This window comes from Solanum pennellii, chromosome 2 (genome assembly GCF_001406875.1).
Source record: "Solanum pennellii chromosome 2, SPENNV200".
In the NCBI taxonomy this organism is placed as follows: Eukaryota; Viridiplantae; Streptophyta; class Magnoliopsida; order Solanales; family Solanaceae; genus Solanum; species Solanum pennellii.
This window is the reverse complement of record NC_028638.1, coordinates 40,281,588-40,295,210: the sequence shown is the minus strand read 5'-3', so window position 1 is coordinate 40,295,210 and position 13,623 is coordinate 40,281,588. Positions and strand designations below refer to the sequence as shown.

The 13,623-nt window shown below is 34.4% G+C and overlaps 2 protein-coding genes across 4 annotated transcripts in view; both read right to left on the bottom strand.

Annotated features, from left to right (window-relative positions):
• Nucleotides 1–2,408, bottom strand: part of LOC107010824 (protein CHLORORESPIRATORY REDUCTION 7, chloroplastic) — an 8,803-nt gene extending 6,395 nt beyond the window's left edge. Inside the window, exons 1-2 of the mRNA XM_015210096.2 lie at nucleotides 2,253–2,408; nucleotides 1,506–1,642 (exon numbers count right to left, since the gene is read on the bottom strand). Coding sequence (XP_015065582.1) covers nucleotides 1,506–1,642; nucleotides 2,253–2,295 — 180 coding nt within the window. The 5' untranslated portion in view covers nucleotides 2,296–2,408. The remainder of the gene's footprint in view (nucleotides 1–1,505; nucleotides 1,643–2,252) is intronic.
• A 994-nt stretch (nucleotides 2,409–3,402) lies between these two features.
• Nucleotides 3,403–13,311, bottom strand: LOC107008684 (probable sugar phosphate/phosphate translocator At3g17430). Of its 3 annotated transcripts, none has more exons than XM_015207820.2 (10): nucleotides 13,097–13,311; nucleotides 11,840–12,208; nucleotides 10,642–10,749; nucleotides 9,158–9,189; nucleotides 9,027–9,077; nucleotides 7,119–7,180; nucleotides 6,765–7,026; nucleotides 5,193–5,458; nucleotides 5,023–5,117; nucleotides 3,403–3,837 (listed from the first exon to the last, which is right to left on the bottom strand). In XM_015207820.2, exons 2-10 carry the CDS (start codon nucleotides 11,924–11,926, stop codon nucleotides 3,667–3,669), a joined length of 1,134 nt encoding a protein of 377 aa, XP_015063306.1. In that variant the 5' UTR covers nucleotides 11,927–12,208; nucleotides 13,097–13,311; the 3' UTR covers nucleotides 3,403–3,666. The 3 variants fall into 3 exon arrangements, with proteins under 3 accessions (XP_015063306.1, XP_015063305.1, XP_015063307.1); XM_015207819.2 differs by having other exon boundaries at nucleotides 11,840–12,137; XM_015207821.2 differs by having other exon boundaries at nucleotides 11,840–11,962.
• Between the last annotated feature and the right edge of the window lie 312 nt (nucleotides 13,312–13,623).

Genomic DNA, 13,623 nt, shown 5'->3' with positions numbered 1-13,623 from the left:
GCAACCTTTCATTAATGGTCGTGTTAATTCTGAAAGGGTTGCAACCTTTCAGAATATATTCTTCTTGCCTATAAATACCATTCAGTCTTCAGAATATTACTAACGAATTTTCTGATCTTCCTTCTTCTTAAAATCACATTTTTTCTTCGTGTACTTTCCTGCTGTGGATTGATTCGCTGACAGTAGAGTTTTTGGTATCTATACTCTACTGATTAAAATCATTTTACCCTGGGAGGTTATATTCCAAATCAAACCTCGGATACTAGAGGGGAATAATTTCCTTAAGGGGACACTGTGAATTCAGTGGACTTGATTTTCTTCCTAAATTTTCAATAAGAGTATTCCAGATTCTGGTACGTTTTTACAGATTAAATTATTTTATTTCTGTTCATCTTATTTACTGGTTATAAAAATTCTCAGTTACTTCGTGTTTCTGAATGATTTATTAGAACCAGTAATTTCTGATTTTATAACACAGATTGGAAACAAATAGATGAATAGAAGTGAAGTTTTAAATAATTTTCATCGGTCACGTCACTACATAAAAATGATTGTTAACTGCAATTAATTTTTATGTAACTTTAGCGGCAATTAACACTCTTTGTATATATTGTTTCTAAAGTCTTTAGTTTAGTGACATTGGTTTAGATGACACTTAACTAATGCTGGTAAAAAAAATTTAGCATTCTTAATTAATGTTAATACTTATTGCCGCTAAAAATGTTTTTTTTTTGAGATAGTGAGTTAAAGGGTGTGTTATGGAAGTTGATGGAATCTAATAATGGAATTTGGTGGTTTGATTGAATATAAAGATGCTTAGTAGGTTGAAGCAATGTAATGCATGTATTTTCTTGGTTATTGACATTATGTTTGTTAGATTCCGGAGTCTAAAAGGTATAAAATATTAACAAAAATTTTAAATGGTATATAAAATTTTATATTAACCAAAACGGCAAAATCGCTGGAACAACAGCGATTTCCTCTGCCGGAAAAAGCAAAATTGCTGCTACTGCAGCAATTTTGCAGAATGTGATTTTTTAAAAAGAATTTTATTTAAATTTTCTAAGGCAGCGATTTTCTTTAATTTTTTTTTAAAAAAAAATCATATTTTGCAAAATCGCTGCAGTAGCAGCGATTTTATTTTTTTCGGCGGAGGAAATCGCTGTTGTTCCAGCGATTTTGCTGTTTTGGTTAATATAAAATGTTATATACCATTTTAGAATTTTTGTTAATATTTTATACACTTTAGGCTCCGGACTCATGTTTATTACATCTTTAGTAGAATTTCTAATTTAAATTCACTATTTGCATTTACGAATTAGAAATTGGACTAATAATATGTGTGTAGGTTTAAATATGTTCGTATTAGTGTTCTAACTATGCTCGATTAAGTTTTGTGTGAAATAGAAATATTTTTAACCCAATTAAATAACGACAAAAATATGATTCAATCAAACTATCAACGAAAGACAAATATAGTGAATTTCGCGTACTGACAAAGATACCTTTATTCCATTGCGGTGGATGTGTCTAAAAGTCAGACTGTGGGAAATTGAGGAATTAAAAGGCTGAAAAATAGGTTGCTGCCAATTATTTGTATGTAAAAGTTGAAGTGGATGTTGAATTCTCCATGTCTCTGTCCCTGCCATATGAAATATAAGTTACAATTACTAAAACATTTTTTGTCTTACTTTACTTTAATTACTACAAGTACAAGGTCCTTTTTCATTTTTTTGGGATGTTCACAAAGTGAGAATTATCTCAATGAGATAACAATTCATTTCGAAATTCAAGAATATATAGGAATGTGTCTAAATATTCAAGAAAACGAACTTTAGATACATGTCAACTCAAAAAAACTAACCATACATAGCAAGAGATCAAATTAGTGGCATACACGAAATGTGTCAAGATTTGAAGAAGTGAAAAATTGAATACATCGATATAATAATAAGGGTCATTTTTCATATTATAACCTATCTTTTCATTTTACTTGTGATTTATGAATACATATTTAGTAAAAAGAAAAAAAAACGGAGTCAATATCTCTGATATTGCTTAGGGCAAGGTATATACGTCTCCGGATCTTGAGACCCGAGACAACAACCCATTTCCAAAATCAATATGGAGATTCTAACTTGTTGCATAATACAAAGTTATTCCACTTTCAATAATAATACATAAAAAAGAAAGTCACTGTTTTTAACTAGATAAAAACAGGAAAAAGTGCAAGGATTTCAGTGGGAAATTACCTATACAATTGTACGTTTTATTGCACCACAATTGTGCCTCCATGAGTTGCTATTATTGAACAATAATGACTAGTTAACAACATATAAGAATGGTTGCATTTCTTAATTTTTTTTTTGATGAGATGGTAGTGGATAAGATGATGGTTTTCAGCCTCATCTATATATATTTATCCTGTGTTTTCCAAATCAGTTAAGTGTACAGGCTTGGGAAATTCTGGGCCCCAGACCCAGTATTTAATCCATATGAGACAAAAAAGATACAAACCTATACATTAAAATTCACAAATAGCCACTTTTCAACTCTCATGTAATTGAAAATGTGATGGAGTTTTAAATTTCACATTGTGAAACTCGAAACATTATGGTGGTATCTGAAACTCCATTACATTGATTATCTTTCTAAGACATACCTAAAAGTGATCAGTGCGTTATGACGACATATGAGAGGAATAGAGAAAAATTATTAGATGGTGTTGAGGGGAAGATCAGTTTATGATATAGTTCAACAAAGAATCGTTTCATTTCCTTACTTTTTTATAATTCATCCACTTCAAAACTGGTTCTAAGTACTGCGTAACATCATCTTCAACCAACTTTCACCACGCATTCAATGCGATCACTAAATTGCTTGTACACTAAAGAGCTGCTTATATACGTTTCTTAAACAGAGTTTAACCTGTTGTCTCTACAACTGATGCTAAGCAGCTAATGGCTGGTTACATGAAAAAACGAAAAAATCAAATATCAAAATTGTTCTGCTTGACGAAAGTCAAGTTGAAATTGAAAGAAGAAAAGATTGTTGAAAAGAAAAGAAAGTTGTGAAAATTATAGTTGTATTCGAATAGTTGTAGTTTTCTTGAAAAAGTTCAGAATAGCTCATATTTGGTGACCTACTCACTAGAATATCAAAAGAGCTTTTAAAGCTAAATCGCACTTTCAACAGAATCGACGAGGGGTGTCAAATGAGCAGGTAGGGATGAATCAGATTGGTCATATTTTTATAGGCTAATTTTGCCACAGACTTTTTTTTTTAAAAAAATGTTTTTATTCAACTTGCCTTGCCTTCTATGACATGTAATTACTTTGGGTAAATACCGTGGTTTTCAGCTGAAACACATTAAAACTCTAGATTGCCAAGGCACGACCCAAATTGCATGTATGAAGGTGATATGCATATATGCTTGAGTGTGTAATGTGAATAAAAGAATAACAGTTTGTTGAACGTCAATAGCCCTAAAATATTACAACATATGACCTTACAAGTATTAATAGCACTAACACTTTGCAAAGAAATACAACTCCTGGCAAAATGGTGGGATGGTGTATACAAGACTTGCTCTCTTCAATCTGTTTGATCTATAATCTGACAACTGAAACTGCACCAAAAAATGAGATTTGAAGAAACTTATAATGCTCACGACGAGAGGTTGCTTCGCCCAAGATGAGAGATCCTAGTTGATGTTATTAAAGGTGCTTCCTCATCCACCATTGGATCTGAAGAGTCATTCTTTGTACTGTTCCCCCCAAGATCAGCATTGTCATCTGGCAAGTACAGATGAGATGACTTCTTTTCCATCTTAAGCTCCTGTAGAAGGTTAAGTACAGGTAAGACATACTTATAATTCCAAGGAAAATTATATGAAAGTCGAACTCTCACGATTAACAAATACAACAGTGTTGTCAAAGGAGAAAAGCTCTAAGAAGCACTCGAGGTCTATTGGGACTTCAAGCACAATCAAGGCGTGGGCTTTAGTAAGAAAAGGTCCAATGAAGGGGAAAAAAGAAGAAATATATATGTAGTTCAAGAAAAAGGTGACAAATGCATTTATAATGTTCTCCTTAACTAATACACTTAGTTACCAATTTTATTTGTTGTTCAGTATCGCTTCGAGATAGAATTCATGGGAACGACTTAGTGCATGGCCTACACTGAAGCACAGCTTAAGTGACACAATGTCTTATCCGAGCTTTAGGGCTTAAGCCAGCTTTAAATATCCTTCAACACTGAAAGACAGTCAATTAAGCAGTCAGGTGACCTCCTTTTCTAATAATGTTGGTGTCCAGGCCAAGACACAAAATGTACCGTCAAATATTCAATAGTGCACCTCGACTGTTTCACCAGGAACTAGGTACATACTACCTCCCACTACTACGTATACTGGGACTCTGTACCAACACTGAGGCAGGTCGGAATGAAATCACCTAGTGTTTTTCTTTGCTGAAACTTGAACTCATATCTCACATGGCTTTCACCAACTTCATTGACTCTATGCTACATCCTAGGATGAATGTGACATAATCAGATACATTTCTTTTCAGCTTCTTTGATTTCAAATATGACGAGCACGGTAAACAATTGGGTTAGAAAATCCACCCTTGACCGACACAAAACATGAATCGATAAGACCTAAAAACAATAGAGGAAGCCAATAATATTCTTGACCTCAATCAGGAAGGGGGAAAAAGGGGGAGATGCAAAAGATATACAGAAAGCTTATCCATATCTGGCATTAGCGATTATAAGCATCCGTCACATATGAAATAGTTATAATGCAGCTTTTCTCTTGTAAACACATTAGGATTTTAACTGTTTTATATTTCAGTTTTGCTGCTTGAGACAAGAAACATCAACTCCCTAAGAAACAAAAGAAGCATTCAGATATGCTTATGTTCCTTTGGAAAATCAGAAAATAGACCAGGAATGGGAAAAAAAATGAAATATAAAAACTGAAAACGAAGCCATAGTCTGAAAGTCAGAACAAAATCTGACCTTAGCTGTTCGATCTAACATAGTATCTACAGGAAGCTGGGATGCTCGTACGTCCTTGACCTTCAAGTAGTTATACATCACGACACCACATAATGCTACACAAAACAAAATTTCATCAATATGGTGCATGTTAGCAGAAAGTTCCCATAAATAAGGAAAAATAAGCTTACCTATGGCATAGCCTGTAATGTTAAGAGTGGTAATCGTTGACTCTGGAAAAATTAAGGTTGAAAGGGCAATTAATATCCAATCTTTCAAGACACCAGCCACTCGAATGGTTACAGCACCAGTTCTACCAATCACTAAGAAAATTGAGAAATTCAAAGCAAGTGCACAAAGTGCATTTGAAAAGAAAATCCAAAAATTGAATTGTATCTGCGTGACTTCCATTTCAGGCTTCTCCAGAAGATACCATGGAATAAAAAGAAAGATGAAGCTGCATAATAAAACATAAAATGATGAGTACCTCAAGAAACAGCACAATATTCACTTGCATGAGACTCTAGACAACTGAAGACAGACATTTAACATACAGGAAAATACTCACTCATTGCGAAAACATAAAATGTTTGCCTTTGAAACCAGTAGTTTATAGAAACTACCTCACTTTGGAAGAAAATGTAAGCAAATATGTATAACATCCATTGCATATTACAGCATACAGATAATCCTTCTATCTCTATGTATAGAGGAAGCCATTCACATAACAGTTACCAAAATTATCACAATCAAAGTAGCAAGTAGCTATCCAACTAGTCAGCATCAACAACACTTTTTTGACTTCATAAATGCCAAGATATACTCCTGCTGTTATGCATGGCATGTAGGAAAGATTTATACACACGAGAACATATTAACAGAAATTTAATTGTAATATCTCTTTTTTCTTAAAAGTATATTATCCAAGTTATGGTATAAGAAATATAACCCTACTGTTGCAAGCCTATCCGTCACAAAGCACGGAGTTCTAAAGTGAATAAAGCAATGTGAAACCATATCCTTTTAGAAATAATGCAAGAAAATATTATATTGCCTTATTTTTTAAGTCCTTTAAGTACAATCCTGTGTAAATAATAGGAAAAAATGTGGAATAACAAAAAAGTTACGAGGCAGAGTGCCATAGTCAGCCCAGAAGCAGCAGACACATGCTGTTGGAACCAGAGGATCGGTTGAAGTTTTAACATTGTCGTTGTTTGTAAACACATATGATATATCTACTTACGCAAGACAGCAGAAAACGACAGTACATAATAAAATCCATCATTTTTCTATACCTAGTTTACAACCAACCATGACACAAGACCTTTCAACTTTTTTTTCAATTGTTTATGCAGATCCTAACAAATGAATGATCCGGTCCAATGTCAAAGTTCATTGTCTGTTATATCTGATTCTACTGTACAACTAAAATAAAAAAATAAGTCTATAAAATTGTCCTTCCTCTTACAGCTTTAAGTTTTAGATAGTGTGATTCACATTTCAACAGACTTTACGGCAGTAGGATGATATAAATGTATCAGCAGTTACTGTAGTCGGGAGCAATCAAGAAGTTACTCCAACCCATTAAAAGATACCAATCTCAGGAAGGTACTATTCCCTGCTATCGCTTTCCCTCTGATTCCAACACAGGGGCGGCTTGGAATCATTTACATCCATGTTCTCGCTCATCATATAGACTGGAACAAAAAATGGGCTTGACCAAATGTAAACAGATAAGTCAACCTTAGAAGATTGAAGAATACCTGCATGGAGCTATGTAATATAAACTGGTGATAGGATTGAGTGTTAATCCTTTTTTCTGGAGAAGAACTTGAGTTAACACCAGCCTAAGAGCCTCAGCAAATATCCCAGTCACCTGGTAAACTGTGCCCACTACATTGAAGTGAATTTCCCCATAGGAGGATATTACAACACCAACACTGACCAAAAACATGTTCAAGAATACATCGCATCTTAGTTTGTCAGTTCCACAAATAACAGCCATGACAAATGTGGCCACCGGCACTGTGATTTCAATACAGAGAAAGCTACAGCCATTCAGTAGATTCCCAAGCACAGGAATTTGTAACTAGAAAAGAATACTGTATATGACATACTCAGAGCTTTGAGCATCTGGATGAAGGCCACTGAAATGAACAAATATGCGGTGTTGCCAAACCTGTGAGCACAAAATATGCACCTTTCAGCAATAAACTTAATTTAACCTCATAGCCTCAACTCACTAACTGATACACAAATCATCCGCAACCATAATTCTCTCCTAGAAATTAAGAACCTCGAGTGTGAGTAACAAGGAGACAAAGAAGTTAAAGATCAATTACACTGCCAGACAGAGAATAATAGATGGCAATTGTACAGGATGATACATTTTTCTTTTCTTTTTGTCTTCTGGGGGAGGGGTATAATAGGTAAGAAGAGTGATTCGCAAGGCAGATAATGCTATACATGTTTTGCCTAAACACATAAGCATGCAGTTCTTTATCTTTTAAGAAAATGCTTTGAAATTGAAAGATTATTTGTGGGAGAAGATTTAGAAAAGATCAAAGAAAATTATCAAAATTGGAAAAAGAAATATCTATAAAAAATTAAAAGCAGCAGGGATTTTTCTTGTAGCTTGGCTTCTTCCTCTTTTCGGAGTTGTACCTTACACAATGTATTTGATCTCGGTTATAGGATAAATAGCAATATTATTAGGAGCTACTTCAGCTCTTGCTCAAGAAAGACATTCAGAGAGGTTTAGCCCCTTTCTTTTTGAGTATGAAAGGCCCCTTTCTTTGGCGGGTATCGCCATGTGGCTCATTCATGGATCACTCCTTAAGGAATAAGACACAATAGTATAGCACACATCAAAGAAGAGAGTACCCTCTTTGTTATAAGACGACCCCCATATGGGCTTGTAGGGTCAGCAGAGGTTAGTAGAAAATTTTCGCCGTGGTGTGATGCAGGTACAATGCAGGAAAGGGAGCATGCATATTACCCATCCAATAGTCATCTCTTAAAAAGTAATGACCTACAGATGGAGGTGTCCACCATTTTTATCATCATCCCGATTTCTAGCCTAGGTTTACTTTCATCTTTACTTTAGTACAGAAATAAGAAGTGGCAAAGAAAGGATCACGAGAAGCTAAATGATCCACCCACCACATAAACAAGTAGAAAGGTGTAGGATAACTCTGAAGTCTGAAATAAACTATTATTATTCACATTTACCTGAAATATGAAATGCCTACATTTTTTAACACGGTTTTAAAAATAAGCTACAACGATACCAAAAAAAGGATCAGCAAAAGAGAATTAAACAATAACAAGTGTGAGTAGATTGATTCCATCTATATTGTAACAATTGATCAGATACGGGCCTTTTCTATTTATAACTGTAAATTATTATTAATGAAAGCATCCAGGAGATAGCCAGTACAGAGAGAAAGTCTCATTTATTTCTAGGTACTCATCTCAGCAGGTAAAGCAGTTTAGCAATTTCAAGCCAAAGATTCAAAATCTCATTGTTCTTAATGTTGAACATTTCTGCTAGTATGTACATGTTGTTCTTGTTTTGTGGGGAAAACGTGAAATGTGAACTCAAGCAATGTCCAAAGTTTAGGAAACATCAAAATTAGGTTTGATCAGACAATGAGAGAAACTGATCATCCATGTACAGGATAGAACTGCAGATACGAAAGCTTTCATAATTGCGGAAAATCTTCAATTAGTTCAGATTAGTGACCTCCGTTCCACCTGACTTGAGCAACCCAGAGTGAAATAGTGACGTATCTACATATGGAATATCAATAGTCAAAAGTGTCAAACTTTATGACATAACATTGTTAGTAGCACAGTATATTAAGCTGTAGCTGAATATGAAGAAAAATATAATAGAGTATGTCTAATAGGAATCTCTCCAATTTCCAAACGAATAAATACCAACAAGTCACAAGTGATCATGAAAGACAGAACCCGTAAGAAAAGCCAACAAGTATTTTAGCTCCTCAAAGTAGAGAGCTCACCAAAGACTTGCAGCAAAGAAAGCACTGATTGGAATAACGCACGTTGCATATCTGAAAATTCGGTAATAAATGGATATATGAGAACAATGATAAGTTTCAAAGTAAAAGCAGTTAAAGTATGCAATTCTCACATTTCAAGAGTCATCTTGACAGGCGACACCACCTGCAAAAGATAATCATGAATTAAAAGGAGCAACTGGATGAAACTTAATACGAGAATCAAAGCACTAAGATCAGAGATGAAAGATTAATTTGCCAATTCAGATAATGTAAAAAAATGAACCAAAATCAGAAGCTAAAGACGACCATACACCAATAATCCTTTTACTACACAAACAGAGACTTAACAAATTCTCCATGGAAGTTCATTTGCATGGCCTCAAGCATCTCTCCAAGGCCAAAGAGCAGTGCAAAAAGAGAATAAATTATCAACAGCACAGTAGTTTCCTCAAATAAAGATTGAATTCATCAACAATGTTAAAGATCCTGACGAAGAGTGACTAGGGATGAACCTCAAAATAGACCAATAAGTGCTCAGATGAATCCAACATAGTAAAAATCTGTCCAAGAATTTTCCTTTCAAATTAGCATACAACATTAGACCCTAATTCCATGAGTTGCTTAGCTTTTGTTTGGCTAAAAATTATTCGTGTAATATTTATATAGGATCACGGAACTGCCGAGTCAGAGTAAAACAATTGCCAGGCTTCTCGTCTAGATCCCTAAAATCAATTCAATGGAAATAGTTTAACTTATCAAAGTATTGAAGCAATCTGCTTATAATAATTATGAATGTTTTAGTCGGAAAAGACACTAGGCAAGGCACTTCTATTCTCGCAGGGCAACACAAATGCATTAACGAGAGAGACGGAAATGCTTAACCTTTATCTTCTACTCCCTTTTTTCTTTGAGATTTAAGGTATTAGCACACTCATTAAGAAAACTATTTAATAGCATTAATCATAAGGGGTATTTGACTAAATTACCTTTATCTTTGAGTAATTAATGACTGCATGCCTTATTCGAGTAGTAAGTTCCCAATTGGAAGAATAATAATTAATGTCTTGTTGGTTTGCCGAACAAATATTTTGGACCAAATTCTTTTACGTGAAGTGAAAGATAAAGGACCAAAAGGAGTATCTGATAATTAATCAAGAAATTAGAAGTCATTCAGCAGTTAACGAAGAAGCCAAAAGTATTTTGTGTGTATTTGGGGGGTGGGGTGGGAGACTTTTGTCCTGCTATGACTAAAGTTTGATTAGACAAGATGATGTTATCAGGATGCTGAATGATCATGATGTATTAATAGATACAATAATATGAATGAAATAACATCAGAACAAAATAATTATGTGACAATATCTGAAGAAAATCCTGGACCTTTTAAGTTTTAAGTTTTAATACATGGATCATATCAATTGTGTATATAATATGCTAACCTACTGAAAGCAACCTGGTAGAAACACAACTTATACCTAGCAATCTCAAATAGCAAGCATTTCGACAACAATGTCAACAATAATTGAGTAGCAAGAAGTCATCATCCAGAAGAGCAAATATGAGTAAGTGTAAGAGAAAAATGTCAATGTAATTCAGTAATTCTTAACTACCATACCTTGAAGACACGGATAAGAAAGAAAGCTACTAAGCCTGAAAAGCCCATATGTATCATGGTAAGTGTAATTGGGAGTGGGAAATTGAAATATTTTGGTGAAAGCACCCACTGCAAAAACATAATATAAATGGCAGAAGAAAACTGTTAGTTTGTATTGATGATATTGAAAAGTAAAAGAATTACAACTAAGTCAGAGATAAAATATATCCAAAGGAAACTTCTCCCGTAGCTTACAATGCAACATATACAAAGAAAAGAAAAAAACAAACACCCACCAAGACCTGTGCCAGCTGTGGTGGTGGAGTAAAAGGCCAGATGCATAAAAGTCAATCTTTGGGATGTGTTTTGAACAAATGAAGTTTGTAAGTCAAGCCCTGCTGTGTGCTCACTCCTATAATTCATGCTATTGGAAAAGCCAAGACACTAGTCTGCTTGTGCAGCAAGGACGCAGAGGAGTGAGGAAGTGCAAATTTGAAAACATGTGCCCCTTATTCGACAGGAACAATATAGCCTCATAGTTTATGCATTACAAACAAACACTGCAAAATAGTTGAACAAGAATTTTCTACCTTCTACTGCCAAATGAGACCAATTCTGAATCAACAATGTGCAGTGTCCACATCGTTGGTTTTCATATTGCCCTATTTATTATTCATTTCTTTTTTATTATTAAAATTCCTCGTGTAAGAGCTTGCTCATACTGACATCAGTCTCAGATTATATCCCGAATGAAAAACATTGGGTCCTCATAAAGAATTAATCTTCCCTTCAGGGTGTTTGTTTAGTTGAATGGGAAGTAATGAAACTTGTGTCTTTCTCCATTCAGTTAGGAATGGCTATGACAGTTGATTTTGGACCAGCAGCAAATAGTTGCATCATGCATGTTTTACTATCCTCCTTTTGGCTTCCTAAGAATGTAAGTGACCCCTGGCCCCTCTAAGTTTCCTTGGAAGCACATGGCAATAAATGGTAGCAGCTTGTCACTTTGGTTGTTCTTCTCAGAGATCGCTTAAACCACAATTTTAATATAATTGTGGTTTTCACTTCCCTTTATTTTATTTTATTTCTTTCTTTCATTTCTGAGGTTGCTTAAATGCATTTAAGCTATAGACATTTACATATTCTAACTGACAAAGAACAATCCATGAATCCAATGAAGTCGAAGGCAATCATGAAATACTTGGAAAAAGACACATACCTTGTTATACAAAATAACTCCTGATGAAAGCACGATATAGACAAGGAGATAAACGTAAGTCAATAAAAGCTCTTTGCTGATCATCATTGTAAGTCACTTGGTGATTCAAATCGCTCCACCTCCCTATATTACAATGTAAGTCTCTCAAATCCAAAAATCAATAAACTCGGATCCAGGAGATCTGTGCAGTTACGAGGTGAAAATTTAGCTCAACGGCTGTATTCATTCCTTAACAATGATTGTAATGCACCAGCCTTTTTTCTGCTTATGCCGTAATGGAAACATGGACTGATAAAGTCTGGAGATATGTGTGTCAAATGTCAATTACTAATATCAGAAGGAGTCTTCATTTTCTAACGACAAAACAACCTGATAAATCAAAGCAAGCACTAAACAAGTAAACCTAGATTATATTAACTTCAAAAAAAAAATGAATGTAACGACAAAATTATAAATTTTAATGGCACGGAATTCCATGAAAAGGTAAAAAGCTTGCCGCAACACACACTATGAAACATCCTTTAATGGCCAATTTAGAAATATCCACTTGCAGTCATCCAATGCATGCACAAGATGACACAGATTACAAAATACAACTTGGCAATCTATCAGATGCAAATAATAAGAGTATCCTGCTAAGCCAGGGAACTCCATAAGACTATCTGGAAATAGCTAATATTATGGACATACACAGACTCAATTTGCCAATCAACCCCTCCAGACTGCAGTTAACGCAATGCTCACCAAAAGAACTTGCTATGAAACATTTAAAAAAACTCACATTCCGCAAATTTTCTTTCATCTTATTGTAGAACAGACAGAATATAACAAACTTCTAACTGGTAATATCGACTTATCGAGTAACAACGTAAGCAATAAAATAGCACTCCTAATCCCTCAACGATCAGATTTTCTTAATGTTGAATCAATTCAGGAAACAACGCAATATAAGCGAACTCAAAAAAGTGCAAGCAGTGGCAACAAAAGTGAATACTAATAATAATTACAAAAAAAACAATGGAAGAACATATGAATATCCGGAAAACTAAACGAAGCCGAGTAAGCATGTGATATGAGCTAGCAAAACTAGCTACTACTGCTACTAATAACAATAATAATACAGATAAAACAACAAAAAAAAAGTGATAGCATCTCTAGCGGAAAAGGAGAAAGTATACACATAAATTTATCCTCACACCAATATACACCTACACGTTCAGGTAAAGGAGAACGAAAATGTAGACCGAGAATAGGTACCAGGAGAAAGTGCTCGGAATTCGTGAGACGGAGATCTATTTCCGGCGAGATGCCGACGGTTCGATCTGATTTTGTTGATTTAATTCTGTCGATTGGTTAGCCCTATGAACACGATTACGAGTTCACAGTGAGTGTGTGACCTTGATAAGGAAGAGGAGGAATCAGGATTAACAAGAGCTGCAAGTAACGACGAAAGGGTCCTACTAATTAATTACTCTCTCATTACGTACCTACACATAACACATGTTATTTAAAAACTGTCACATTTGTACTATAATTTACTCTCTCCGTTTAAAAAAAATCTATATATAATATAAAGCTGAATAAAATCACGCTGATGTGGCATGCTTCATTGATCAGTATACTACTTTATTTTAATTTTCAGAATTTTAATTTTTTTTTCTCTCATTTTCTATTCAATAACCTTTAAAAACAATTATTCACTTTCCTTATTATTAGCCTTTAGTACATTTAACTCTTCCTTCCAAAAGGAAATATGTAACATCTAAATACATAGTAGTGTAATT